The sequence below is a fragment of the Crocodylus siamensis genome, chromosome 6 (assembly GCF_052110815.1).
Source record: "Crocodylus siamensis isolate JL-2025a chromosome 6, ASM5211081v1, whole genome shotgun sequence".
NCBI lineage: Eukaryota > Metazoa > Chordata > Crocodylia > Crocodylidae > Crocodylus > Crocodylus siamensis.
The window spans coordinates 91,238,795-91,266,551 of NC_143400.1; the positions used below are offsets into that span (position 1 = coordinate 91,238,795).

At 38.4% G+C, this 27,757-nt stretch overlaps 1 protein-coding gene across 3 annotated transcripts in view; it reads left to right on the forward strand.

Annotated features, from left to right (window-relative positions):
- Positions 1-27,757, forward strand: part of ATP11B (ATPase phospholipid transporting 11B (putative)) — a 114,821-nt gene that overhangs the window by 75,084 nt on the left and 11,980 nt on the right. For 2 of the 3 annotated variants that reach the window (XM_090056323.1, XM_090056324.1), the window contains exons 21-28: positions 881-983; positions 4,250-4,395; positions 5,202-5,261; positions 8,770-8,897; positions 10,106-10,244; positions 16,292-16,357; positions 16,683-16,786; positions 18,021-18,186. In XM_090056323.1, the coding sequence (XP_089912449.1) occupies positions 881-983; positions 4,250-4,395; positions 5,202-5,261; positions 8,770-8,897; positions 10,106-10,244; positions 16,292-16,357; positions 16,683-16,786; positions 18,021-18,186 (912 nt within the window). Of the gene's footprint in view, positions 1-880; positions 984-4,249; positions 4,396-5,201; positions 5,262-8,769; positions 8,898-10,105; positions 10,245-16,291; positions 16,358-16,682; positions 16,787-18,020; positions 18,187-20,382; positions 20,469-27,757 lie in introns of all 3 variants that reach the window. The other variant, XM_090056325.1, reaches the window with a different exon arrangement.

Below are 27,757 nucleotides of genomic sequence, written 5' to 3' on the forward strand. Positions count from 1 at the left end.
AAAGAATATTTGCAGAGAAGCTGAATTTCAGGAAATTAGCTTTGTGTTACATTTACCCATGTCTACCAAATGAGATTTTTTTCTTGATATACTTTATTCCACATAATCCTGAAATCTCATCTTGAAGGTTACAACCTATAAGTTATTTTCTTAGTGAATTTTCAGCTCCCTTTTTTTTTCACTAGATATAGGGAGTGTATATTCATCCTAATCTGTTCATGTGCATTTTGTGTGATAAAATATATATATATATTTTTTGATAGCAGCTTTTTTGGTTTTGGGGGCGGGTTTAATTTGAGTTTTTTAGTAGGCAGCCTGTGAAAGCATGGAAAACTTTTCTGGGCTTTATTTTTTTTTCTTGTTGGAAAAAATACTTTTCTTAAGAGTATTTTGGGTGACTGATATCATATACAGTTTTGTTTTGTCTGAAGTATCTTTCCATGAATAATGTTTTTTGCCTGTCCTACACAATACATATTCTGATAAAGTAATGAGATTGTTTTCATAGTCTCCAAAAAACCTTTTTGCAGAAAGCAAGCTGAGGGTAACTTTCTCTGAACGTGCTGTTTGGTTATTTCTAGTGGAAGTAAAAGAGCTGTTGTATTTTTGGGCACATGGTCTGTGTAATTGCTACCAGGTATTTGTGATGTTAATCAAACAGTTGTGGCCAAAAGCAAGAGGCCTTTTCAACAGTGCTATATATTTGCTCTACTTAACATGACATACTAGAGATAGTGTTGCTCAGAAATGCTGGTACATGGGGTTCATGAGTGATTTAATTTGCGTATAGGTAAAGAACAAATCTGTTCAGGAATTAGTGACAGCACTTCCTAGCCTGAATACATAAATTAAGAAGATTCCTCCCTTTTTTTTTTTCCAGGTGGTACGACTGTTAAAGACATCGCCAGAGAAACCTATAACATTAGCCATTGGTGATGGTGCTAATGATGTAAGCATGATACAAGAAGCACATGTTGGCATCGGTAACTGACCTTTTTTAGAATTCAATTCATGTAAATCGTATCTTTCTAAGTTGGTGTTCTCAATGAAGCTTTATATGTTTGCAAAGGTAGTCCCAACTCGTGGTTTTCAAACTGCTGAATTTCAAATATTTTTACTTCTGCAAATAATAATACAGCAGTCTTTCCGTAGTCTCAGAAGTCCAGTGGGGTTTAAAATGGGTGAATGCTTGCCTTCTGAAACAGCAGTTTACGTATCAAAAGCTTGGGCCTGTTATACAGTAGATCAGAATCAGAGTTCTTTATTATCTCCCGCAATAGCTGAATACATGATAGGCTGTGTGTATTGAATATGCCCTGCTGCTTTTTCTTGATTTAATTTTATTGGTGATTGATGTTCTCTCATTAGATCTGTCATATATGGTACACTGAACTTTATTTTATTGTACATTTAGTTATACTTATGTAAAAGAATCACAGAAGGCTGGAAAGGACCTCTAGAGATTTTCTAGTCCAGCTCCTTACACTAAGGCAGGACTGAGTCTACTCAGATCATCTCGAACAGAGATTTGTCTAACCTACTCTTAGAAATGTCTAGTGAAGGAGGTTCAACACCACCAATAGTAAGCCCAGTCTAGTGTTTCATCACTAACAGCTAGAAATCTTAAACTAATATTCACACTAAATCTTCTTTTCTGCATAGTTTCATAGTAGTTTGGAGTCAGAAGGGACCTGAACAGATCGTTTAGTCTGACCCCCTCCACCACTGGCAGAAGCACACACTGGGATCACGTGACCCCAGACCAGTGTTCATCCAACCTCTTTTTGAATTTACACAAGGTAGGAGCGAAGACCACTTCCCTAGGAAGTTGGTTCCAGATCCTAGCCACCGTAACAGTGATGTAGTGCCTCCTAATCTCTAATCTGAACCCGAACTTGCAAATTAAGTTTATTTCTTCTCATCTTTCCCCTCATAGCCATGGAGAAGAATTACTCGCTGTCATCTCTTTAGGAACCTTTTGCATACTGGAAGGTGGTTATTTTTCCACCCTTTTCTCTTCTGGTGTAAACAAACCCAGTCCTCTCATCCGTTGCTCAGGGCTCATGTTTTCAGGATTGCATGTCCTTCTCCAGTTTTCTGAGACCACCTCTGTCATCTAAGCTCTAGGAGAAAATTGCTAATGGTTCAGAGGCTATTTCAGATAAATTCTCCCTAGGTCTTGAGAAGCTATCAGGCCCTGCCAACTTGTTCATGTATATTCTAGCTAATAATTCTTTAATTTGTTTTTTTGCAGGCTTTCTGTGTTTATCCCCTTACCACAATTTTTTTTAAAGAGTGAAGCAATGGATGCATTGAAGTCAGCCTTCACTGCATCATCCATTATTTGCTCTTTCTTCCTATTCAGAAGTGGGTCTGTCGTTCACTTTGTTCCCCCCTTATTTCTGAAATATTAATAAAAATATTTCTCAATGTTTATAGGCAGACGAGGTTCTTTGGATAAATCTGATATATTTTAGTAGACACACTAAAATAGTTAGAAAAATTCTTCTTTGCAAGCTTTTGGGTAGAAACACCCTTCTTCAGGCTGAGGAAGCACCTGCAGTTGTTCTGCACTCTCTATTGAAACTCAGTGTCTCAATGTTTATGGCCCCTGCTAATTGAAAGTCATTTTTCACCTTAATATTTCTGATTTTTATCTCTACATGCTTGAACTACTTTATATTTATCCTTGGTTATGTGCCCTTGCTTCTACTTTTGTGCATTATTCCTTTTGATTTTTCAAATCATTGAAGAGCTGATACAGCTATAAAGGTCTTTTGCCATGCTTTCCATCTTCTTTGCACCAAGAAAGTTTGCTGTTGTACATTTTAATATAGTCTCCCTGGGTAACTGCCAGCTCTCCTGCACTCCTTTCTCCATCAGGTTATCTTCCCAAGGGACCTTTCCCACAAGTTCTCTCGAGTTTTCTGAAGTCTGCTCTTCTGAAGTCTGTTATCCCTACTCTGGTGCTCTCTCACCTTCCTTTCTTTAGAATAGTGAGCTCTGTCAATTCATGATCTTTCATGATTCTTCTTGTGTGCCTTTTTTTATGAATCACATTGTTGAAAGAAGTCTTTGCCCAATACCTACTGCAGAGTCTAAAAATGTAAAATGGCTTTTAGTTTTATGTTGCAAAAATAGAATAACGCTTTACGAAAAAGAAGACTTCAGTCCATTTTTTCACTCATCTATTTCTGCAATATATAAATAGCCAAAGGTATTAAGGTTTAGACTTGCCTGCAACTAAATGCTGTTTTATTTATTTTTATATATATATATATATATATTCTTGTCTACCTCTTATCTAAAAAGTGCTCATTTCAGAGATGATTTCATCTCTTTCCTAGATTGCACCTCTGCAGTGCCTAATCATCTTGTTCATATATAAAAATGAAAGGAAGACAAAAAGCTGCATCAGAAAAATCACATCTTGTTTCCGTACTCATTTCTGCAACTCGCTTACTTTCCCTTCAGATCATTCTTTTGTATTCTGTATGAATTAAAAAGGTGGCTCTTGCCGTTCAAAAAGAACTGTAACAAGCTTTTTCTGGATACAAAATGGATGTCGCCTTTTGTAAGGCATGTTTCAAGTAAGCAAAAATCTCATTCCTTGGCTCTCTCGCTTAACACCTCATTTCTCTTTATTTCCACATTTCATTCCCAAACTGACAAAAGTGTAACAAACTTTCTTTACTAAGTATTTTCACTTTCCTAATCCGCTTGGAGAGGACCTGCTGGGCTCTCCATTATCTGTATCCTTTAACAACAGTATCCTTTCAAAATTGGTGTGTCATTGTACAGTGGAGAATTACATTCCAGATGTAATAGCTTTGCTTTGCCCTTTGTTTTGAAACACATGAACCGGGAACCCTGGAATTCTTAAATTGCTGCTTTTCTACTATTTTCTAGTTGTGTTTGCCCCTTTGCAGATACCTGAGAAATTGCCCTACAGCACTGAATTGCCAAAACAGGTATAAAAATGGAAAAAACTTTTTCAGGCAGATTCCCTTCAGATCAATCAAAAGTGCTCAGCAGTCGCAATCTGAGCCAAAAATTAGGCGGTCACTCATGTTTTCAAATGTAGTCACCAAAAGAAAAGTAACAATTGATATGTTTAAATGGGAGTCATTGGCTGCCAAGTACTTGTAAAAACTGGATGCTTGTAACTATGATGCTATGCCTTACAACTCCATTTACTTTTCTGCAGTATTTACTCTAATTTCTTTTTTTTCCCCCCCACATCTTACAGGAATCATGGGTAAAGAAGGAAGACAAGCTGTTAGAAACAGTGACTATGCAATAGCACGGTTTAAATTCCTCTCAAAGTTGCTTTTTGTTCATGGCCACTTTTACTATATTAGAATAGCAACCCTTGTACAGTACTTTTTTTATAAGGTAAGTCTATTCCCAGGTCTTTGAAGTAACTGCAGTTGTTTTCTTTGCATGAAATGTATTTCAGATGGTTTTAAATGTTTAAACACAAAATAGTGTATTAAATATTTCTATGCTAATGTTCACTCTGGGCATTGATGCCGCTGAACCAATTTTAGTCTCCTCTAATCATATATATTTTTCAAGAAAGATTTTTTCCATACTCCTCTTGTGAAAGTCCCACACAAAGAGGACGCTGATTCTAAAGCAGGGGTGGGCAGTTATATGGGCTGGAGGGGGGCATTTAATGAGTTTTGGTGAGCTGCTGAGAGCCACGTGCGTGCACATGCTCCCCCACAGCTGGGCTGGGGCTGGTGGCTGAGTGGGAGGCGGAGCAGGAGCAATGCCACTGTCTGCCTGGGGACCAGATAAAATTAGTTGTTGGGCTGAATCCAGCACGTGGGCTATATTTTGCCCATCCCTGCTCTAAAGGGTAAAGAATGGAAATGACTGCATGAAAAAAGCAAGTTGGGGAAAAAAGAGAATTTTTCTCCCAAATCTTTCACTTAAAATTTCTTTATATGCACAGCATTTGTGTTGCTATTAGAAATCCTTATATGGGTGTGATTAAACTGAACCTGTGTGGGTTCATCAGTTTTCAGCAAAAAATAAGACCTGTTTATGGGGTGATGTTTTATTAGTACTTTGCGTTGTAAAGTAAAAATGGAACAGTTTGCTCTTCATATCAGCTTTATACGAGTTGTCATTATTTTCAGGGTGGGGTAGTCTGTAGCACATCTCTAACCATCTCTTTCATTTTTGTGTTTCAGAATGTGTGCTTTATTACACCACAGTTTTTATATCAGTTCTTCTGTTTGTTTTCACAACAAGTAAGTGCTAGATGCCTTGTATTTAAGAATGTCTTGCTGTAACTCACTAGAGCAGTGGGGAGGAAAAAAGTGATTTCTTTGCCCTGTTTTAAAAATATAAAGGTATACATGTTAGGGGTGTGTGAAACGGGCCGTATTCGATTTGGACTCGGCCCGAATTGGGGACACTGATTTGATTGAGATCACTGTCCTGATTCGATTCGGCCAAATCTTAATCTGAAGATTCGATGCTGCTTCAGCCATAGACGCAGCTTTAAATGGTTTTTTTATGTACCTTGAAGTACCAGGCGCAGCTCGTGAATGCTGAGATGGCGGGGCAGATGGAGCGTCTCACAGGAGCATGCGTGGGCCCCCCACAGTGTGCTTGGCAGCGAACCCAGAAGTGGACTGGAAATACTTCTGGAAATACTTCCAGTCCACTTCTGGGTCTGCCACTAAGCATGCAGGGGACCCTCCCCCTCTGCGTGCCACTCCGGCTAGGCAATCGGCTGCAGGGAGACCCCAGGTGCCTCCCCAGACCCAGGAGGCACCAGGAGTCCCCCCCACGCACTCCCCGGCAAACCCAAAAATGGACTAGTAGTGCTTCTGGTCCACTTCTGCTGCTGAGCGTGTTGGGGACCGCTCCCGTGGGACGCTGCATCCACCTCAGCATCTCAGCATTCACGAGCTGCCTGTTATCTTGAAGTATGTAGAAAAAACATTTAAAGCTGTGTCTCTGTCCGAATCATCGAATCTCTCTGAATCAATTCAGAGGGTTCCAATTTGATCTGAAGAGATTAAAGGGTCTCCTGACTGGATCTGGAGATTCAGCCGCTGAATTGGCCGAATCTGCCAAATCGAATCAGCGACCAAAGCTTTGCGCAGCCTTAATGCACAGAGAGGCAAATAATTTTTGTGGTATCGTCTTTTTGGACTAACTGTAGAATTGGGAGAGTTGTTGGAGAAGCTTTTGGGCATCAAGTGCCTGTCCTCAGGTCTGAGAGAGAGGTGGATGGAGCCTGAACTAAAAGAAGATCCATGTCACTGAAAATAATCTGCTTGTAGGGATGAAGAGGGGCTATGAACTAGGGGTGAAGAGGTGTAATCAGAAGCCATTACAAGACAAAAGAGGTGCAGTAGAATAGACAACCTAGTAGGTGGCAGAGCAAGACTATTCAGGAAGGGGATAGTTATTACCTGTGTAGTGCAGGGAGATTACTGGCAGTATTTGTTAAGTTGTAATGAACCATAAACCTGCTGTCTGTTTTAAGTCCAGATTTTTACTGTGTAGTAGAGTAAAGAATTTCTGTTCCCTTTTGGAGGTGTTTTCTACTAGAGTTCATTCTGATAGTTCCTACCTAATTTCACCCATATAGTATCAACGAGAGCATTTGGTACCCTGGATGAGATATGCCACATCTTTTGATGTACATGTGTAGGATGACATCATCCACAGTGAGGAAGGGTAATTGATTCTGGAAAACTTGTCCACCAGTTCTGCCTACTTGCTCCTGTTTTAAGATATTGCAAAAAATCTTTGCCCTTGGAGTTTTCTGGATTGTCACTGCTATAACAGCACTCCAACCCTGTTGCATACCTACATATGCACACACGCGCACACACACACGTGCGCGCACGCACGCACACACACACACACGCACACACACACGCTTGCGTGTGCATCCATAAGAGAGAGGAAAAGTAACTCATTTTAAATCACTATTTTCATTTGAAGTCGGGAATAGTGTCCTTTTAATGTTAGTGACTTTATAAATAAAAGTAAAAAAAAGATGCACTACTAGAGAACAGTAGGAAATTTTATGCATGAACTTTGCTATATCTTTTGACAACTAAGGAGCTGGGGATTTTTTTTGCATAAACTGCATGTTATTCAGTAAGCCCATGATTAATACTGTTTCAGACATGCAAAAACACAGTAAATGATTTCATGGTGATTTCATTTCCTTGAGCATCTGTCTCTTAATATGACACTTTAAAAATGCATTGTTTTGAAATAAGTATCTATATGTGGCAACTTGGCCACAGAGCTTGTGTGAATAGATAATTCCAACATATTGGATATTCTGTTTTTCTTTTTCCCCTTTGCAATCTGACGTCTTTAACTCAGCTGTTTAGTTTTTATTTATGTTAAAGAAAACATCTTAACTATGAAGAAAATATAAATTATACTCTTCCCAGCACACTTTCCTTGACTTGGATTCCACCCTCAGTGCACTCTGTGTTCTGGTACTTAAATGCATGTGGAGCAGCTATTTCTGGGAAATGGATATGGGTCACAAAGTGGTTTCTTTTATTGTTGTTTTCTATATTCTTTTACTACATGCATGTCACGTTTAGACTTTTTTAAAGGTGTTTGTAAACTCTGGTCCATGATTTTTCTCATGACACTGAAAAACTAGTTTGTACTGTGGAAATGATCAATTCCAAGTGGACAAACAGCACCATAAACATAGCCAGCCTCATTTTAAATATAAAAGCAAGGTACCTATCACGGGTAAATTTTCATTAAATCTCTGAGCCATTAGTTTTCCATCCAGTAAAGTCATTTCTGTTTTGCTGTTGTAAATTTAATAAGCTAAGTCCATGTTTATGAAGTAACAATTGCAGAGTTCGGGGATCTGAGTGTTTTTTTCACAGCTCTGGGCCATGTAACTTTTACAAAAAGTGGCTTTCTGTGCAAATATGCACCAATTTGAAGCTTAGAAAACTGGGCCAAGAGGTCTGTTGTTTTCTTTGCAGTATATTCAGTGTCAATTCTAGTGCGATGGTAACTTTTACTCTTAATAAAACCATGAGCAATCTCTTAACATCGAGATCATAGCCAATACAAACTTTTACAAAGTAAGATAGCATTAGGCCTCGAGATTCTAGGTACCACGTTTCACTTTTACACTTGTGTTTCCTTGATTCTGCTGTTTGTTTCTAGCCTATGTGTAAACTTAAGCTTCAATTTAGTGCCTGCTTCACAAAAGTATATTCCCGTTTTTTAGTTTTACAAATTTTTGTTTAAGCAAGACGGGCAGAGTTATTTATTTCTCTGGAATCAGGAAAAGAGATTTCTAGTTCTTTACTTCCGTATCTGATCTAGGAAATCAGTGATGTGCCTGCTGTAACTGAAGATGCTGAAGAATGATGCTAGTATGTTATGTTACACCCAGGAAAAAGAACAGATCACAAATGCAATATCCAAACTAGGACATACTTTGTATGCTCTATTCTGTGTTTGCATAGCACCTAGTTTAGTAGCATCCCAATCCATTACCAGAGTGACTGAGCACTTGTAGTATAAACAGTAATAAGTATATGACTTGACATGCAGTGGAGTACCCTTTTTCTGCGTGCATGCATAATTTATAGATTTTTTTTTCAATATTGGTGTACATTTACATGAGTTTAGGTGGATTTGTAACTGCTATTGCCATGCTTAATTAAATGTTTTCTAATATAAGTCACTTTGCCTATTTCTTTATAGACTACTCAAAATAATTAACTGTATTTCCATTTTCAGACTCTGTATGACAGTGTGTACTTGACTTTGTACAATATTTGTTTCACTTCCCTGCCTGTCCTCATCTACAGTCTTTTTGAACAGCATGTGCACCCGCATGTATTACAGAGCAAGCCAGCACTCTATCGGTATGCAATCCCTTTTTAACTAAATGCAGGAGGAGGAGAATGTCAACAGTAAAACTTTCTAATAAACTAGTGCTGTCAGGAGTTATGTTGCTAATGTTCTAAAATTACTGAATTCACTTCAATTTGCCCAGTATTTTGTTATTCTGTATAATTTATTAACAACCTTCGGGGGGCGGGGAATTGAATAAATATAGTTATCACTATTACAGATCAGTCAAAAATATTTTTGTTTCTGTCCACATCTTATACATCAGCCCCACGTTGAGAAAAAGAACAAGTTCTCCTACAGTCAGCTGGTGGCCAGAATAAGTGTTGGGGAAAAGGCAGCAGTCTGTACTTCTCTCCACAGACATGCACGCAGTCATGGTGGAGGTAGATCATATTTTCAAAATGAAGACATGGGACAGTGGTTGGGGCAACAGAGTCACAAGTACCAAAACTGTGCTCTGCTCTAGGAGTAGAAGTCCTCCAAGTGACAAGCTGTGGTACTGCACCCTATGTACACCAGACTCACTATGGAGTTGTGCTGTTGTGGATGGGGTTTGTTTTTATTAACCTCTAATGCCCAGCTGCATACAAGAGGTCTAAAAATATACAGTAGCTAAAACCAGCCTCACTTACAGTTCCTTTAAGCAGAACAGTCTATCACAATAGATTTTTATTTTATTTTATTTTTTTTTGTGTAGGGGTGGGAGGGTTTAATACATTTGTAAATTAAAACACAAAAGTCAGCAGACATTGACAACATAGACTTATTAGGGTTTACAGCAAAGCTGTTGCAGCATGCAAGTATCAGATAAAAAATAAGTACAACTTTAAAAGTAGTTTCCTGTTAGCTAAGATTTAATAGTAAAGTCATAGGGTATGGTTGTCAGGAGATCTAGTTTATCTTTCTTAATTCTCCCACCTCAAGGGAATGTCAGCCTTAGCCATTCCAACCTTGACCTCTTACATGCCACTGGCCTTTTTTTGGTCATTCTTATAAAAGTAATTAAAGGTCCTTGCATGCACCAAAGATGAATACTGTCAGGGGTCTCAAGGTTCCCCACATTGATTATTGAAATAATTGTTATCTCTTCGGATACACATAAATGCATCTCAGATATATTAGATAATGAATGATTGTTGCTATTTTGAGTAAATGCAAAATCACTAGCTGGTTTTATGAAGATGGTCTGAAATCTAAAATATCCATTTTATTTCCACAGAGACATCAGTAAAAATGCCCACCTGGGCTATAAACCATTTCTTTATTGGACTGTCTTGGGCTTCTGTCATGCATTTGTTTTCTTTTATGGTTCATATCTTCTGATGGGGGAAGACACTTCTCTACTGGGAAATGGCCAGGTAAAACATATCACAGGAATCATAACACTATATAATCAGTAATTTTTATTTAGTTATTTAATATTCTGCAAAATTTCAAGAAAAATTACTGCAATAAAAGACCATAAAATGGAATGTGTTAGATAACTTACCTATAGCCTTTTTTTTTTCAAGACTTTAAAAAGACTTTGTATACTAAATCAATGCAAAATGTGTTTAACCGCTTTTCCTTTATCGCATTATTAAAATCTTTAAGAGCTTAAAATGGAAAATACTGACAAAGCTAAAGAGAATAGAGTCTACTAAATCATTCACATGATCATCATTTCTCATCAGTTTATGCCTGCATATAACACAGGATTTTATTCACCTTCTTTCCAATGTGGTAAAACACATAACGTTTTGAAAATTAACAGTAATTATTGAAAATCAGTATACTTTCTAGGCATGTAGGATTTGCCCTGTACAGTAGTCCTTCATACAGCAAATGTTCATGAAGACCTGGAGGGGTTTTCAGCACGTGCGCTGCTCTGTTTGACTAACATTTTCTTTTAACAAAGAGCAGTTAGTAAGTGGTATCCAACTGAGAGCTCATGGCTGTTTGCTAGGCTCAGAATTTGTTATTAGAAAACTCAATATTTTGAATTTTTAAAACTGTGATGTTGCACTTGGGTTTCTCTTGACAACTTACGAGGACCTTAACACTTGGAATATTTAAAACCAGAGTTTGAGGACAGTCCTCAGAATATTTGTTGCTGATTCTTTGATTTGCTACATTTTTACTTCCTTATGCAGAATTCACTATCTAATTATTACTGTTCTGTTTGTGCAAACTAATTAACATAGACCATTTACTTATATGCTGTTTAACTAGATTCATTTTCCATGATGTACATTTGATAGTCACATAAAAATTATACTTTTGATCAAAATGTCTTTCTATGATTTTTGACGAAAGGGAAAATAGATGCAGAAGGGAGAAGTTGCATACTGAAAACCAAAATAAATCTAAATTAAATGAATTATGTTTGTCCAAAGTGTTTCTTCAGTTCCACAACTCTTAAGATGTTTGGAACTTCTTGAACCAATTAAGGTAGCTAGTATCCAGTTCTTTTTGCCCTTATAAAGCTAAAATAGGCAGCGATTCATTTCTTTTTCTCATTATTGCACACTTGTTTCTTTACAAATATTTTTAATATAACCCGGTAGCTTTTGTTATGGCTAATGTAACACAGTATCCAACGTGCATTTTATAGTACAAGTATTTTGAGTTCTTAAATGTACTAATAGCGTAACAGATTTCTTTCCTGTGCAAACCAGTGACCAAGAAAAAAGTTCACATAGAAAAACTGTTTGGTATATTTAGTAAAGTCAAAGCAATAGCATTCCTTGATCTTCACAATTTTTGGTTACTGATGGTCACTTTCAGGAACTTCAGAGTGGTGGTTTAACATTTTTTATGGGATTCCATCTGCAGTCTGTCCTGCTTTTCTGTATGTTTTTGATAGTAAATACTTGGATTTCCACCTTATGTATGTTATGAGAGATGGTCTTCGGGATAAGCATTTGTCTTAAACATGACCAAAATCTCTAGCAGTCTTTTGTGTGGTGTGGAATATATTTTGATACTTATGGAGAACCAACATATTTGTCCTCAAAACTCCAGAAAGATTGGAAGCAAGGGGTTGTAGTTTAATTAAGCCACAGGTTTATTGACTCATCTGAGACCTACTTGGCAATAAATCATATGGTGAAGGTTGTTATTCCTTCTTTAATTGTTTCTGCCTGTTGAAAGAATCCCAGCAGCCCTTCTCACCTCCGAATCTGCTCCAAGCCTGTTGCTGAGATCCCCTGCTTACCCTTCCCTGAGATGGGAGTCTGTAGTTAAAGGGGTATTGTCCCCGCACCTAACCAAATGTTAGCAGCCCCAGCCATCATTCCTCATTTTTTAATTTCCTCATATGTTGTGAACAGGATGATCTTTAAACAGACCCCTAACATCTTTCTTGGGATTTTTTTTTAGTATTTTGGCCGTCACAATAAAAACAAGAAGAGACAGGAACTGTGTCAATTTGTCATTGCCTACAATAGAAATTTACTATTCCGATGCCTCCAACACCATGTAGCTCACAGTATGTTTAATGCTAACAGTTGTGGCTACTTCTGTGAAACTAAGATTCAGAATCACAAAGTACAACATATATTTACAAGGGATTGTACAGTTTAATAGACTAGTTATTTATTTTAGCACCCAATTTAATTACCTGCTATCCTCACTTCAGTGCAACTCTTGTCTGTGCACCTTATTGTTAAACTCTGAATGCCAGGAGAACTATATGTTACCATATAAGGATTTTTTCCCCTGTGATATGTAACTTCAGTGAAGGTGACTAGTTGTCTTGGAATCTGTAATGAAAATATATACGAGCATAGATTCTACATAAGCTGGTGTCCTAAAGTTGTTGCTGTTTAGTGGGTTATATTGCAGTGTCAGTTTAGGCAAACACAGAAATATGCATTTCCCCTGCCTGGTATGCTGTTATGTACAGAAGAATGATTTTGGTTTGAGAGGCTGTCAACCATTACCTTTATATAAATGCTTCAAAAACTAAACTTCCCTAGAGATGCACATTTTTATTTTGCTTCTGTAACGTAAGGGTTTTGGGGGTTTGGATCAGGTCTGTGAATACTTCCAAAGAAAGGCTCCCGCTGATGGCAGGTTAGTCACTGTGTCCCACATTCTCTATATATGTGCCATAATCTATTCACACCATTGCAGCACAGCCCTTAGTACAACAAACTGCAAAGTGACCATTTGCAGCAGTCATGCTCGCAAAAGAAATCTGCTTAAGAATTTTCAAACGTTCCCTTAATCCTGTAGATGTCTTATGGAAAGAGCCCACCTTTCTCCAGGTTTCCGAACAAAAAAGTATCTGTTTTCTAATGAATGGGCAAAGGTCAAACACTGTTTTGTGTGGCCAAAGTTGGACAGTTTCATAGTTTCTGGGGTCGGAAAGGACCTGAACAGATCATCAAGTCCGACCCCCTGCCCTGGGCTTGAACGAGTGCTGGGATCATAATACCCCAGCCAGATATCTATCCAACCTCTTCTTGAAGACTCCCAAGGTAGAAGAGAGCACCACCTCCGTTAGGAGCCCATTCCAGAGCCTGGCAGCCCTAACTATAAAGTAATGCCTCCTGATAGCAAGCCTGAACCTGCTGTCAATCAATTTGTGGCTGTTATTCCTTGTTATCCCAGGTAGTGCCTGGGGGAACAGAGCCTCACCTATTTTCCAGTGGTTGCCCCTGGTGAGATTATAGATGGCCACCAGATCCTTTCTCACTCTTTTGTGGAGGCTGAACAGGTCTTAAAACAGTGGTTACCTGCTCTCTTGAGTGCAACTTTGAGTACTAGTTGAAAAGTAAATGTTCAATACAGCTAGTGAGGGTACCGATCACCTTTTTGAGATGTTTAAGTCATCAAGCAGTTGTGCCTCAGAGCTAAAGAGTTTTACTAACTGATGTATATGTTTCCTCCTTTGTTGTAACATGACTTCCTGCTTGTATATTCAGAAAGACCTTGCTTTTGCTGATTTTTTTTTTCTTTTTTTCTTCTTAATAGTAAAGGCCCTTAAATTTACTATCAGTGTGATAGCTAATCAGTCTCATTCAGACTTGTTGGTATTAAGCCACAATAAACCTGTGGCTTAATTTTGCAATACTAAAAAAAAAAAAAAAAAAAGTAAACCACTTTAATAAAACAAATGGTTAGGTTTTAAAGCAGAACATATTGTGCACATTTGGACTAGCAGTTTTGCAAATACGAATTTTAAGGAGCAGGTTTGTGTTGATCGCACGTAAATTAGCTATTTTAAGTTCTGTAAATATAATTAGCTGAAAGGTATTGGCATGTTAGAATCAGAGCTTTCATAGTCTATTTTGATTGCTGATCACATCCAGAGCATGAGTTCAGTGTCTTCTAAAAGCTTATTATGGGAACATAATTAAATAAACCACAAAATGGAGCAGGTCCAATTTTGGCTGTCTGTGTTAGTGCTGGATTCTTGTTGGAGCTGGCAAGACAGTGTGCCCATGTAGGATATCTATGATAGGTAGTGTATTAGACTGCTAGCAGCTTCATGATGGCAAGAAAAAATCAGGAGAAAAAACATTAATTTTCACCATTAATTGAAGTCTGTTTTTATTTTAAGAGTCCTTTAGGAGTAGCTTTCCTGCACTGGTGCTGAGGTTTGGACCAGATCACCTCTGGGGCCCTTTTCAACCCTATTATTCTATGAACTATTAAGTGTTTTTAATATAAAAATAAATGTCTGCTACAATCCTGTGCCTCTTAAATATTATGACTGGCAAGGAATAACTTTGTCCTTAATTCTGGTTTTTCTTCTTGGAGCAAAGCAAAGTAAAAGGTATAAGACAGGGTGTGAAATTCGTAAATATGTTTATGGTTTAATTGCCTTGCACCATTTCACTGTACTTCAATTTGATCTTTTAGTTCTTTTTCCCCCTTTTCACGCTGTGCATGTCTTCAGATATTGAAACCTAACAGGCAAATGGTAAGAGTTCTGTTAGAAAAAGAGAAGGTGATACAAAATATTGTATCCAGTATTTCACAAAGCCAAAGGATGCAGCATCCATTCTTTTTCAAAAATAAAATGGCTGCAAGAATCTGTTCATATTTTATATTCCATCTGAACAAACATGTAGAGTAGCGTGAATTAAGACACTTTCTTTCAGGGGGCATTCATGTAACAGCAATGATTTAATTTTTGTTTGCAAGTTAAATGCTAGTATGCTGGGGTTTGTTTTGTTTTTTCTAAACGTTGATCGGCATACTAGCTTTTAAGACACTAAGTAGTAACAAGGATCTAATATCTACTGAACTTGTACGTTGAGGCCAGTCTCATCGTTAATGCACTGAAAACCCACTTTTCTTGCTCATCTAAAAACATGAAAATGTGCAGTATGGCAATGTGGGGATACGCGTGCACTTCTTTTAAAATGAAAGTCAGTTCTCTAACATGGGCTGCAGCCGTGTTAATCCCAGTTTCTTTATTGATTTATTAAACTGTCAAAGGGGATGAGTTTTATTGCATATCTGTCTCCATGTCCTCTCTTCCATATGGTCTCCATGCTTGCCTTTTAAATGATACCCTATAAACAGTATTGAAATTTACCAGAAGTAGATGAAGAAGAAATTTACTTCATCTGAACGTATTTAGTGTGCCAGTCATACAACATTTTAGTGCCGTGGGCCAGCATCTTAAATTTCACAGTGCTTGCTCGTGAGAACAGAGGAGGCAAGCAAAGTAAGAGTGACTTATATTTGTACAGCACATGGGTATGCAGTTGAGACAAGCCCAGCATTTCTGCTTGTTGGAGCTGGGTTTTTAACACTGCAGAGCTTGTTATGAGTTCTGATAGTTTCATGTATGAGGACAGGGAATGAAGAAAGCAGTAGACACAAAGTGTTTGAGTGATAAAATTAAACTTTGAGATGGTCAGCCTTGAAATAAAGTGTCTTTTCTGTTGTGCTGTTTGAAAAGCATAACAGCACCATTATTTTTGAATTGCAGATTGTTGTTTGAAAATGTGAAACCCTCAAACGATGCTGCATTTTTAAAATACCGTTTAATGTTTAAGTTTGTTATTGAGCAGTTATGTTCACTTTGAATGGAATACCTGTCATCTGATAATTACAGTTTAGTTGGATATTAACCCGATTAATCAGTTGGTGACTTCACTTTCCTACCACCTCATTTTACTGTTGAATTTATTTCATTTTCCACTATAGATTCGTGGGGGTTTGTGTTTTGAACCAAGGAGGAAGGTTCCTCCTTAGAGTGCTGTAAATCTGGACTCTTACAGGATATATTTTTCCCCTTTGTAGTTTGTGCTGTAACCTTGCTTTCCTTACTGTACTTAGTGATCAGTCACAGGATGCTTATAAGAGTAGATTCATTACTAGAACAAATTTCTGAAAGCTCTGATTTATTGCATTTGATATTAACTTATTTTCTATAATGTCTTTTGTTTTGTGTTTTGTTTAGATGTTTGGAAACTGGACTTTTGGTACCTTGGTCTTTACAGTTATGGTCATAACTGTAACATTTAAGGTATGTTAGTAGACCGTTTACCCTCATCTGGGAAATAGTTACATGACGAATAGTTAGCATACATTTCAAAATGATTTCATAATAGCATCAGTACAAGAATATTTAATTCACATTTTCTCCAGGAGTTAGGGTAGAGTATTTTTTGTGGTTGGTTTTGCTCATGGTGTAGGAGTTTCATTTTACAGCTTCAGGCTTTTCAAAATGAGTTAATGTTAAAGAACAAAGTAAATTTAATAGTTTTAAAGCAATGGTGGCTTTTTGTGTAAATGAAGAGAAGTGGTTTATTTAGATATAAATTGCTAATGTGTTCTGCTTGTGTTTTTAGATGGCTTTAGAGACTCATTTCTGGACTTGGATAAACCATTTTGTAACCTGGGGATCCATTGTATTCTATTTCTTATTTTCCTTGTTTTATGGGGGAATTATCTGGTAAGTAATCTTTTCTGCCTTTTTTTTTTTAACCTCTCTGTATATATGTTATTATATTAAACATGTGATTGAAGAAGATAGAGGTTGAGGATTGTTTTAGTAGGTACATCCTGCATTCTGGCTATCAAATTAACAGCATTGCAGCTGTTAATTTTGTTGTAGGAGAGAAGAGGAAATGGCTACTGTTCATTATGCTGAACATATATGCTCCTTTTCCTGCTGCATGCGCAACATGGGCGCCCCGGTTGCCTCCTGCTGCCTTTGCCCTGTTCCCATGAGTGGGAGCAGGAAGCAGAAGCTGGGGACAAGGGAACTCAGGGCATTTATACACATGTTTGTCTGCTCCAATGAGCTGGAGATGCAGCATTTCAGAGCAGACTCCATTAATCGAGTCTGCTCCACACATGAGCTGACACGTCTGGTGCTGCATCATATGCATTTGTATAAACAGCAAAATGTGCGTCAGTGCACAGAAAATGGTGGGGGTGCATTTTTGAACTAAAACGCTTTTTATGTGTTTTAGTTCAAAAGCGTGCCACCTCCATTTTCTAGCGCTAATGCACATTTTGCCATTTATATAAATTATACAAATTTCACCATTTATACAGATGCACGCACCAGGCACTTTTAAAAGAACCTGGCGCTGCGGTGCAAGCATGTGTACCCTCAGAGCTCTCAGCTGCAGCTGCATCAAAAAAAGAGGGGAGTGGTCTCAGGGGGCTGCCATTTGGACAGACCTGCTTTAAATAATGTCAGTTTAACAATTAGAATATTTAAAGAGAATTTTGTTAATCATGTCGTTTTATAGAAGAATCACTTCTGCTACTACAGAGATATGCAAACATCATATATGTGCATAAGTGAAGCATGCTATATAGTTGGAACCCATCACACACAGGAAGGCAATGTTTCCGCTTTGCTTTTCTCCAGTTTTCTGTTAGGGACCAGTTTTAAGATAAGGAACTTTAAAGAAGCTTTTCCTTAGGCCTGCAGCAAGGATAGTGTGATCCCTAACTTCACTAGGCACACTCCTCCCCTACCATTATCACCCACTTCTTAGCTGTTATGCATGTTAAATGGTTCCTCTCAATGGACGTTTCGTTACTGTAACCCGGTGCTCCGGCTTATTCTGGAGACCCATATAAACTAAGGATGAATGGACAAATGTGTGTTAGTTTTGTTTATTTTGTACTACTTGGCTTTATTCTAATTGCTACTTTGGTAATTTTTTCAGGCCATTTTTGCATACCCAGGATATGTACTTTGTATTTGTTCAGTTGCTATCAAGTGGTTCTGCTTGGTTTGCCATAATCATCATAGTTGTTGCTTGTTTGTTTCTCGATGTCATGAAGAAAGTGCTGTTTAGACATCTACAACCAACAAGTACTGAGAAAGCTCAGGTAATATTCTTTTTTTATATACAACATATATTAAAAAAGAACATTGTTATTAAATTGTAATGTAAATGGATGACTAATTAGTCTTTCTCTAAATATCACTTCCTGGGCAAGAACTTAAATAGCAATAATGCTTTAGTATGTAAAAGTGTTCTCGTTTGATAACATAATTAATGTAAATGATGCACACCTATTTAATATTGTCATCAGTTCTAAATAACTTGTGTACTTGAACTAAAAAAAAATCATTTCTGAATAAAGCTAACCTATGAATTTATCCTGACAGACCAAAAGCCATTCAACCTTTAGCAATCTCGTTTATAACCATATACCAGAACACATTTCACAGTGTGCTATTTTAAAGCTAGTAATTACATTTATTCTCTATTTTTCTAGCCTAAAATTTGGTATCTAAAGGTGTCGGTGATGTTTTTGAATAGTTGTGCTGTAATAGGGGACAATAATTAAAAATAATGTTGCTAGCATCCGGCTTTCAAAGCTGTTTCACATCAAATATTACAAATGTAAAAGAATGAAATTTTTTTTCTTCTTCACCATCTGGTGATAAGACATTCCCCTTAGTAAAAATTCTGTCATAGGTTCCAAGAGTTTATTTGGCTCTGGTTTATGGAGTTGAAGAAAACTCGGTGTGATTTTCATAAAATTGCAGCTTATAAGGGTGATTATGACCATATAGCGTGATCCCCTGTATAACTCAGGTCAAATAGGACTTCTTTGAATTCATTTTTTTAAACTAGAGAATAACCTTTAGAAAAACATATAATCTTACTTTTTAAAAATATTGGTGATAGAGAAACCACTGCAACTTATTGTTCCAGTACTTAAAAATATGTACCTTATTCCTAGGCTCAGTTTGTCTACCTGACCTTTCATCTAGTTGGTCTTGTTATATACTGTACCTTTGTCTGAGATTTGAAGAGCCCCCTATTAGCAAATTTCAGTTCTCCGCTTGGGCACATGCAGACTGTGACCAAGTCACACCTTAACCTTCTTTTTGTTAACTAAACTGTTTGAGTGCCTCAAGTTGTTCACCATAACGGAAATATGTCCCAGTCCTTTAATCATTCTTTTGGCTCTTCTCTGTATTCTGCCCAATTTTTCAACATCTTTCCTGAACTTTAGTCACCGAAACAGGACGCAGTATTCCCGTAGCAGTCGCGCAGTGCCAAATGATGCCCTTTTGCTTTAGAAGCAGTCCCATTAAATTTCATGGGACCATTCATGCAGTAAAGAAATACCTTGTTAGGTTTATTGTCACTGATGTAGCACAGGATTCTTTTCACATTTGTATGTCATTAGATGTGTTAATTAAATGCCTATTTCAAAAAAGAAAAAGAATTCTACCATCCCTCTCAAAGCACAGAAAAGTACAGTTTGATTTTTTTTTTTTTTTCCTTCCAGCTATCACGTTAAGGTGGTAGGTTGACAGTTAGGAAAGTATCATGATTTCTAAGATAAGCATTTTTTGTATGATAGCCATTAGAATACTAAATATGGAACCCAGTGCTGCCATTTTAAGTTCACTCTTCGCGGCGTGACTGCGCTTGACATCAGTCTGAACTAATTCCAGTGCATTTGCCTTATAAAAACAAACAAACAAACAAATCCCAAGAGTTTAGATGACAGTAACTGAAATTCAGATTATAGCATATTAAAACTAGGGGTTCTCAAATCGCACTAAAATTATATGCTGTTTTAGTTAACTCTCTCTTAAAATTAAATCTGGTAATAGATCATAAACGGACACTACTGAATAAGCAACAGCTAGTCCTTTCCATTTTGAAAGGCTCGTAAATTAAGAATTTATGTGAATAATTTGCAGAATGACTTGATTGACTTTCCTACTTGGACAGGCTTTCCCTGGGTGTTCTCTGAGTGAATGTGTGTAATATTTATGGTAGTATAGGAGTAAGGGTAGCATATAGGGATGCGTGGAAAAGAATTGCATATGGGGTTTTTCCCTTACTACAAAAATTAAGGAACATGGTCTCCATGAAGAGTAAAAGAGTGATGGAACCAGGAACTATCCTGTAGGTATCAGTCTCACGTGTTCTGTGTATGATGTATATTCCACTTAAATAACAGAATGTCTCTAAAAACCTGTCCTGTGTCTTTCTCTTAGAAAAGTGCTACTTCTTACTGACGTATGTGTTCCATCCCTTCTCTGTCCACTTATAGATGTACTCCAACAGAGTTGCTTTAAGTGACGAATTCATCGCACTGCAGCCATTGTCCAGGGCAAGGAATCAGCTGAGCAAAATTAGGTAGAGTAGGAGGGACAGTTCCTCATCAACTCTTATGCATGCTGCAGGCCAACTAACCAGCACTGAGAGAGATGGGAAGAGGCATGAATATTAGTGGGATGAGAGGGCAATGTCTGTAGTGCAGATTCTTTCTATTTGGCATCTTTCTTGGCTTTGCTCTGTGGTTTCAGGCCAGTTGCTTCTCCTAAGTAGCATGTGTTGGACGTTCTCACAGGGGAAAAACCCTAGCATGATGCTCAACTTACAGGCAATAAACCTAGTCCTCCTTGCATCCTTTGTTAAAAATAATCAGTTTTTAGCATGGTTCCCAATGCTTTTGATTTATGTGTAGTCAAAATTAACAGTGCTTTCTGCATGTTGGACAATTCAGCTTCGTAAGGCCACAGCAGGAAGGTCCATGTGTGTTAGGAAGCCAATTCTTGCAAGTTGTTTGCCCATTTTAATTTGCTTTTTTACTTGTGTTGTAAGTGCAGAGAACATGTTTTTGGTGCGTGGGGGGGGTGTACTTATGCGGCTACTAAGGCTTTTAATGTTCTTGCTTCTGTTTAGTGCATCTATGAAGTGAGTGGTGTTTTGTTTTGTTTTTAAATGTATTATGAATGTCTTCTGTCTCCAGAAGTGTTTGGGTATCAAGTACAGGAAGAGATTAAAGTGTGCTTGTCTGTCTAGGTGAAATACCAAAATGCTGAAATTTTTTAAGTGCACCCAAACTAAGTATGTGAAATACTGTAGTACTTAAAATGTATAATTGTAAGAATGGAATACAGCATACACAAGAATAACATATCTGACCTATAACAAAGATTTAAGCATCAATTTTTCATCTCATTCTTATCCAGGGCCCCACTTTTGCACCAGCAAATAATTAAAGGCACAGGTTTTCTTTTCTTTGTGCAGTTTTGCTTGGATCTGAGGCTCAGCTGATGTCTGCAAATGATTATAGGAACGAATTTTCATCCCTCAAAATAGGGTAAAATAATAGAGAGGAAACTGACCTTGGAAGTATTAAGTGCTGTACTTTAAACAGATAATTGAGACAATCATGACTCAAATCCTAAGGTATATATCAGTTATATACTTTGTAGTTACTCTGCCAGCATGGGTTAGATCACAACAAAAAGAAATGTGAAATAATTATTCCATTCTATTTGTTTACTATCAAGCAATGGTACTTTTGATATGACTCACTCTAGCAGAAACAACAGGAAGGCTGTAGCTCAGATATCTGAACATCAGGAGAAGTAATCCTCTAAAAATTCAATGCTAATTAACGTTTAAAGGAAGGCAAATTGGCAAGATGCCCTTTTCCATTTTGGTAATCTTACCAACTTGTCTTGATTTTTTTTTTTTTTTTTTTTTTTTTTTAGCTAAAAAATTATAGTTCACTTTTAAATTGTTGCCCCATCTATATCATACAAGCACTTTGCCTTTTTCAAGTCATGTTTGCATTAAAACTTGTTTGCTCATGCTGGATCAATACAATGAATGTCTTTGAGAATGTGCTGCGTGGCTGTACCAAAGGAAAGGTTTTATGACCTTAGGGATAAACAGTATGTGATGAGTTCTCTTAAACTGAGCAGTTTTGCAGTTGCACTACTAGACACTAAGAAAAATGTAAAGCTCTCTGCAGAGGCATCATTTGAATGCTTTTCAGTGATAAAACCCTAATAACAAATTGCGAGTACATCTGTAAATTCTGTGATTCTGTAATTTTCTTCATACTAAATAATTAACTGAAAGTATTTGAAAAATTGAGAAATTTTTGTCAATTTGTATCTGATTATGTGAAGCTGACTCTAATGTAGGCAAGGTTTTTAAACTTGGGCATCTAAAGTTAAGCACTTAAGTCTGTTACGTATTTGCCTAACAGCAGTGGCCTTATATATGTGTATACACCCATTCTGTCATTGTGAGGTAGAGCAAGCAAGAACCAGAGGTATGTTCAGCCAAAGTAATACGAAACAAAGTAGTTGAAGTCTTCTCCTGAAGCTAGAACTACTTCCACGTTTAGAAACATCAGTTTCACAGATGGCAAGACAACTTAATGCAGCCTGTTATTTGAGGAGCAGTAGTAATTGTACTCCTAAAGTAAATGATGTGCAAAAATTAGCCTTTTTGGTTAAATGCCTAAAACAACACACTTTCTACTGCAGAATTTCTTAATGCAAAAAAGAATATGGTCCTCTTGTGCAAGCATTTTTTATTTACATGTATAAAGTCTACAGGGGATTGCACAGGAGCTGAATGGCACAAGATGAGATTAAACTCCTTTAGGGCCTTGGTCAGTTCAGCAAAATTGTATAATACTGAAACAGATTTCAGTATGGGGTGGCAGGTGGTTCTTGCACCTATAGTATAGCAAAGAGCATGTGAATTAAGGATATTTTCTGTGGATAGTTACACTGCCATCCTTTTGCGATGTAATGCAAGAGAAGAATTTGATTGCTAGATTTGCTGTCTTATTCCAAAGGCCAAGGAGATTTGGAGATGCTGCAAAATAGCTGGCATTCAAGAGCCATCTCTTGGTCAAGCCTGAGTCAGATTTCTTTTAAGTAGTTCCCCAAGTTTTCAGATGGGGCTTGGTAGCTGCCTACTAAGTGGAGCCATAATGTAGACCACTAAGAGGAAGAGTAATCATGCCCATTGTTGTTATTCTGAGAGGCTCCATCTATCCTGAACAAAACACTTAATTTAGGAACAACTAAAGCCAGCAGACAATTTCTGTGGAGTCCAATGAGTGTCTCCTCATCCCCTTCTTTTAAAAAAAAAAAAGTTTATTTACAAAAATTCTAAATGAAAAATTGGAAAAACCTGGAAATGAACAGTCAGTTCAGTAAGCAGTTAGTTATATAGCAGTTGCCACCCCGCTTCATTTGTATTGATTGCCTCTAGGATTAACTGAATCCTGTTTTTTGTCTCTACAGTGTTCAGCAACATATTCCCATACACTGCTTGAATTAGTGTATTGTGTTCTTAATTGTGTAGTAATCATATTGAAAGGAATATAGATACAGGCCAAACCCAGTTTTGTGTCAACTTTTTCTATTAGAAAAACTGAGTTCTATTAACTTGTTTTACTCTGCTGTGTTGGTTGCAAAAAGGCAACATTTTATTATAATATAGATGACATGAGATGTGTGGTGTTACGAAATAAATTGATTCGTTGCCCTTGTAGGTTCATAACTGTACATACAACACACTAGTTTATATTTTTAATTTTATAGTACAGCATCCGACACAAAGATCATCCTGTCTCACTGAAAGAGAAACGCTGTTCTTGTGTTCCAGAAGATTCACTGGAATTAGAATTTTCCCCCTTCTAAATTCCTGTTTAGACTTTTTACATTTTTTAAAAAATGATGCTGTGAGGAATCAGAATCAAGAGGAAGCAGTCAATATAAGGCAGACAGGATGGCAGTGGAGAGCAACGAGGAAGTGGCTAGATGCCTGATATCCACATTAGATTTTTCCTGTAGGTGTCCTTTTAGAATTTTTTACAAAGGAAGTGTGATATGCAGGTTGATTCAGCCCGAGGTACCCCATTAGGAGCATATATTCATCCCTTTAGTGGAGTACCTCAGGCTGGATTAGAATTACCCTGTATTTGGGGGTGTCACTTGCCTGCAACTCACTTTCAGGTTTTTATTTCGGGGATTGTAGGTGAGGTTCCAAAACGATGTGCAGCAGAAGGGATTTATTCCAGCAGATCTTGCTAGTTCTGCCAAAGTGGATCTCCTGTCCACCAGAATTACCCACGTCTAGTCTTGGCTTCTCCCCTTAACTCAGTTGCTGCGCCTTTCTTTTCTCCCACCTCCGTGCACTCCTGCTTTTCCTGGAGCTCTCTCCCTCTAAAGGCTGGAGAACATGGCTCTTCGTACCAATTCCAGTCCAAACTCATTGTGTTCTAATTACTGCCTCGTTGTGATTCCTCTCCTTAAGTATAGTCACATTTGGTTCTAGTTGGCAACTCCCACAACAGAGCCTGGGGCCAGAAACAGGCCCCATTCTGTCCCCGGTGTACCTCGACCAGAGCCCACCCTTCCCCATAAATGCCTCTGCGCACCAGTAAAGGTCGTTGACGAATTATATTCTGTGGTAACATTTCTATGCTCCGATAAATCATTCATGATTTGCATGGCGTTGCTGATGACGTGCAGAAGTTGTCATCTTCTTTCTTCCACATAAACAAATGGGCATCGTTCTATCAAGAACATGTCAAGTAGTTTTACAGATTGGTGTAAAAGTGATTACTGTGTCTGTAAATTAACCTGAATGTGGTGCTTTATGAGATTTGTTGCTTTTCTGTCCTTCTAGATGGAAGACGAAAAGGGTTCAGTCAGCTCAGCATGTGACTTTGCTGAAAGCAGGCACAGAGGGGAGGACAGTAGGCAGCTGCTAGCTGACCCACCTAGCCAGCAGGACAGTTCTTGCGTTCACTAGGTAGTACTCCCACTCTCCCATAATGTGTGTAGTCAATCATTGAATCATCCTTAAAATTGCCATGCTTTTGACATTTACAAGAGAACATACAAGTGGCATGTTTTTTTGGGTTTTTTGCTTAACAGACCAAATCACTAATTCTAATGCATAGTTAGTATTTAGTTGTTTTATTTTCCTTGATTCATTACATTGAAGTTGTCCATTATCCTGTGAAACGTTTTTCATTACAGCAACGTCTGATACTTCACCTCTGAAATATAACTTGGAGGACACACTTAGGGTTTTCCAGAGAGCGTTTTGGACTCGGTCCAAAATCTTGTGTCTCGTTGCATTCTGCTCTGGATTTGTGTCTCTCTTAAATCAGGATGTCATCTTAGGTAAAATAAAAATATAGTTGTTTTTATTCACAGAAGGTAAGATTTCAGGAGATGCAGGTGATGAGAGGAGATTCCTCACTAAGTGGGGAAAAAAATAAAACCTTGTTCGAGCAAGCAAATATAAAGAGAACACACCACAAAACAGGCCTCCACCCTATTTATTTTCAGCCTGTGTCCTTGCCACACTCTTATGTTTGTCATTATTAAGAATTAACTGGTGTAGTTGACTTAAGGAAGGAGAGAGTTTGGGATCTCGATGTGGCATCAGGTGTTCACAATTTGGGAGCATCAGAAGTAGTACTTCAAGAGCATTTAGTGTCCACTGTTGTAAGGGGAGGATAAAAGTAGCAAACATGGACTCTTCCTGTTGACCTACATACGGTCATGGTCACTTTCTCAAACAGGTTCCAATCCTGGTAAGTCTTGTTTGCCCAGGAAAAGCACAGGATGCTAGAGTCAAGGGAGACAAAGGTGGTTGTATGCTCCCATGTCCTGGTGGCAGCTGTTTTTATCCTCTTGGTACAAGTTTGCAGCCCTGTTGCGGGGGTGGGCAAAATACAGCCTGCAGGCCAAATCTGCGGTGGGTCCCTCGGTCCCCCAGCACAGGCACAAGGGGGAGACCAGGCTGTGGTGTGTGCAGCCAGCCCCACTGCCCCAGGCATCATGCCACTGGAGCGGCATGGCGGTCCGACTCCATTTCCCAGTAGCCCAGTGGTGGCAGCTCCTTCTGGCTGTCTGCTGCACCCAGCCCCACTGCCCAGGCATGCTGGCCTGTCCAACCAGCACCCACCACTAGAGACAGGACCCATGCAAGTAGGGTGCTTGGCCAGGCAATCCAGGAGCAAGACAGGCAGGGGGGCCAGGGAGACCCCAGGGTTTTGGGGTGGTGACAGCGTGGGGCCAGAGCCTGGGGCAGAGCCACGATCCACTGCCCACACGGCCCCGTGATGGGTGTGGGTTCCATGGGCAGGGCCGTGCAGGGAGCAGATCATGCCTCTGCCCCAGCCCCATACTGTCGCCACCCAAAGATCCCACCCCTTACAGCTCCCTGCCTGCCCATGGCCTCGTTTACATCCACCCAGCCAAGTGCCCTGCCCACATAGCCCATCTTCAGGCCTGTGACAGGGATTTTTGCTGAACTATGTGTCTCACGGCCCCACATAATTGGCCACCCCTGCCCTGTTGGCTGCTTTTTGTAATAACCTTCAAGTGTCATTTTATACCAGCTGGGGATTGTTGGAGTGCAGCCTTGCTTTGACTGCATCCCTGACACATCTTCTGACACGAACTCCAGGGGCAGGTAGCTCTGGCTCTGCACCAGACAGATATCCGCACAGCTGAGTGGTAAAGCCAGCCTCACAGCTCCTTCAGCTCATGAAGTACGGTCTAGGTTCTGGTTCATAAAATATCTATAGAAAATGGGTTGCAGTCAGACTTAATGAATAGCAAATTGGCTTGTCACTAGCACAGATAAATTGAGAGGTAGTGTACATCTGCTAGTAATGGCCCATCTCTAGAGACTGAGAGAAAATTATAGGCAAGTACGTGGGATATTAGGGAATACATACCGTGTATAAATAAAGGAGTTCCTTTTTTTTATTTGATCAAATAGCATAGTATTTTTTCTGATAATTTATCCAATAAAAAAAACTACATATTCCTGAGTTGGAGTCCCAACCTTAATGTTCCCCATGAGATATTTTTAAGGCAATGTTCTGTGATATATTAAACCACCTGCTGAGAGATGTCATCAACTTACGATGACTTTTCAAAATTTTGGTAGGAGCTGAGAGCAGTCATTGCTTCTGTGGGGATACTTGTTACTTCTTGGGAATAACCCTAGCTGCTAGCACAGAAGTTTTTTATATCCTAAATCTTTGGTGGGATTAATTAACAGCTGCCCTCAATCTGGACCTGTTAGCTGGTGATCATAGATATGTTTCTGATTAGAAAAAAGATTTTAGTGTAAATTGACCCAGTAGGTAGTCAGGTTATTGTAACCGTTGACAATATCTAGGATTAAATTGCTTACCTCTCCATCTTTAATTATTATGCTGCTTTGAATAACTGTTCTCTTGCCTGGTATCTATAATTAGGTATTATACTTCTCTCTGAACTCCTAGTATCTGTCTTACGCATATTGAGACTACCTTGGTAGTGAATATGTTTTATTTCTCCCTCACCGTGGTCAAATGAAAGTTGGTTTTATTAGGCAAGCTGGAGTGAAGAATGTCCTTGAACCAGTACTGAGAGAACCCAAATGAGATATTTGCTCAGCAGCCTGAATCACACTGCAGCCACTAGCTAAATGTTAATAAGTAGTATTTTCTTAATTCCTAAACACTAGAATAAAAGCTTGGAGATCAGAAAAGTTTGAACAGCTGGGGCTTATTCCAGGGAGACATGAAAGAGGGTGTACAGAGTATTTTATTTTGAAAGAAATTCTCTTAGTGCAAGCCACAGTACATCTAG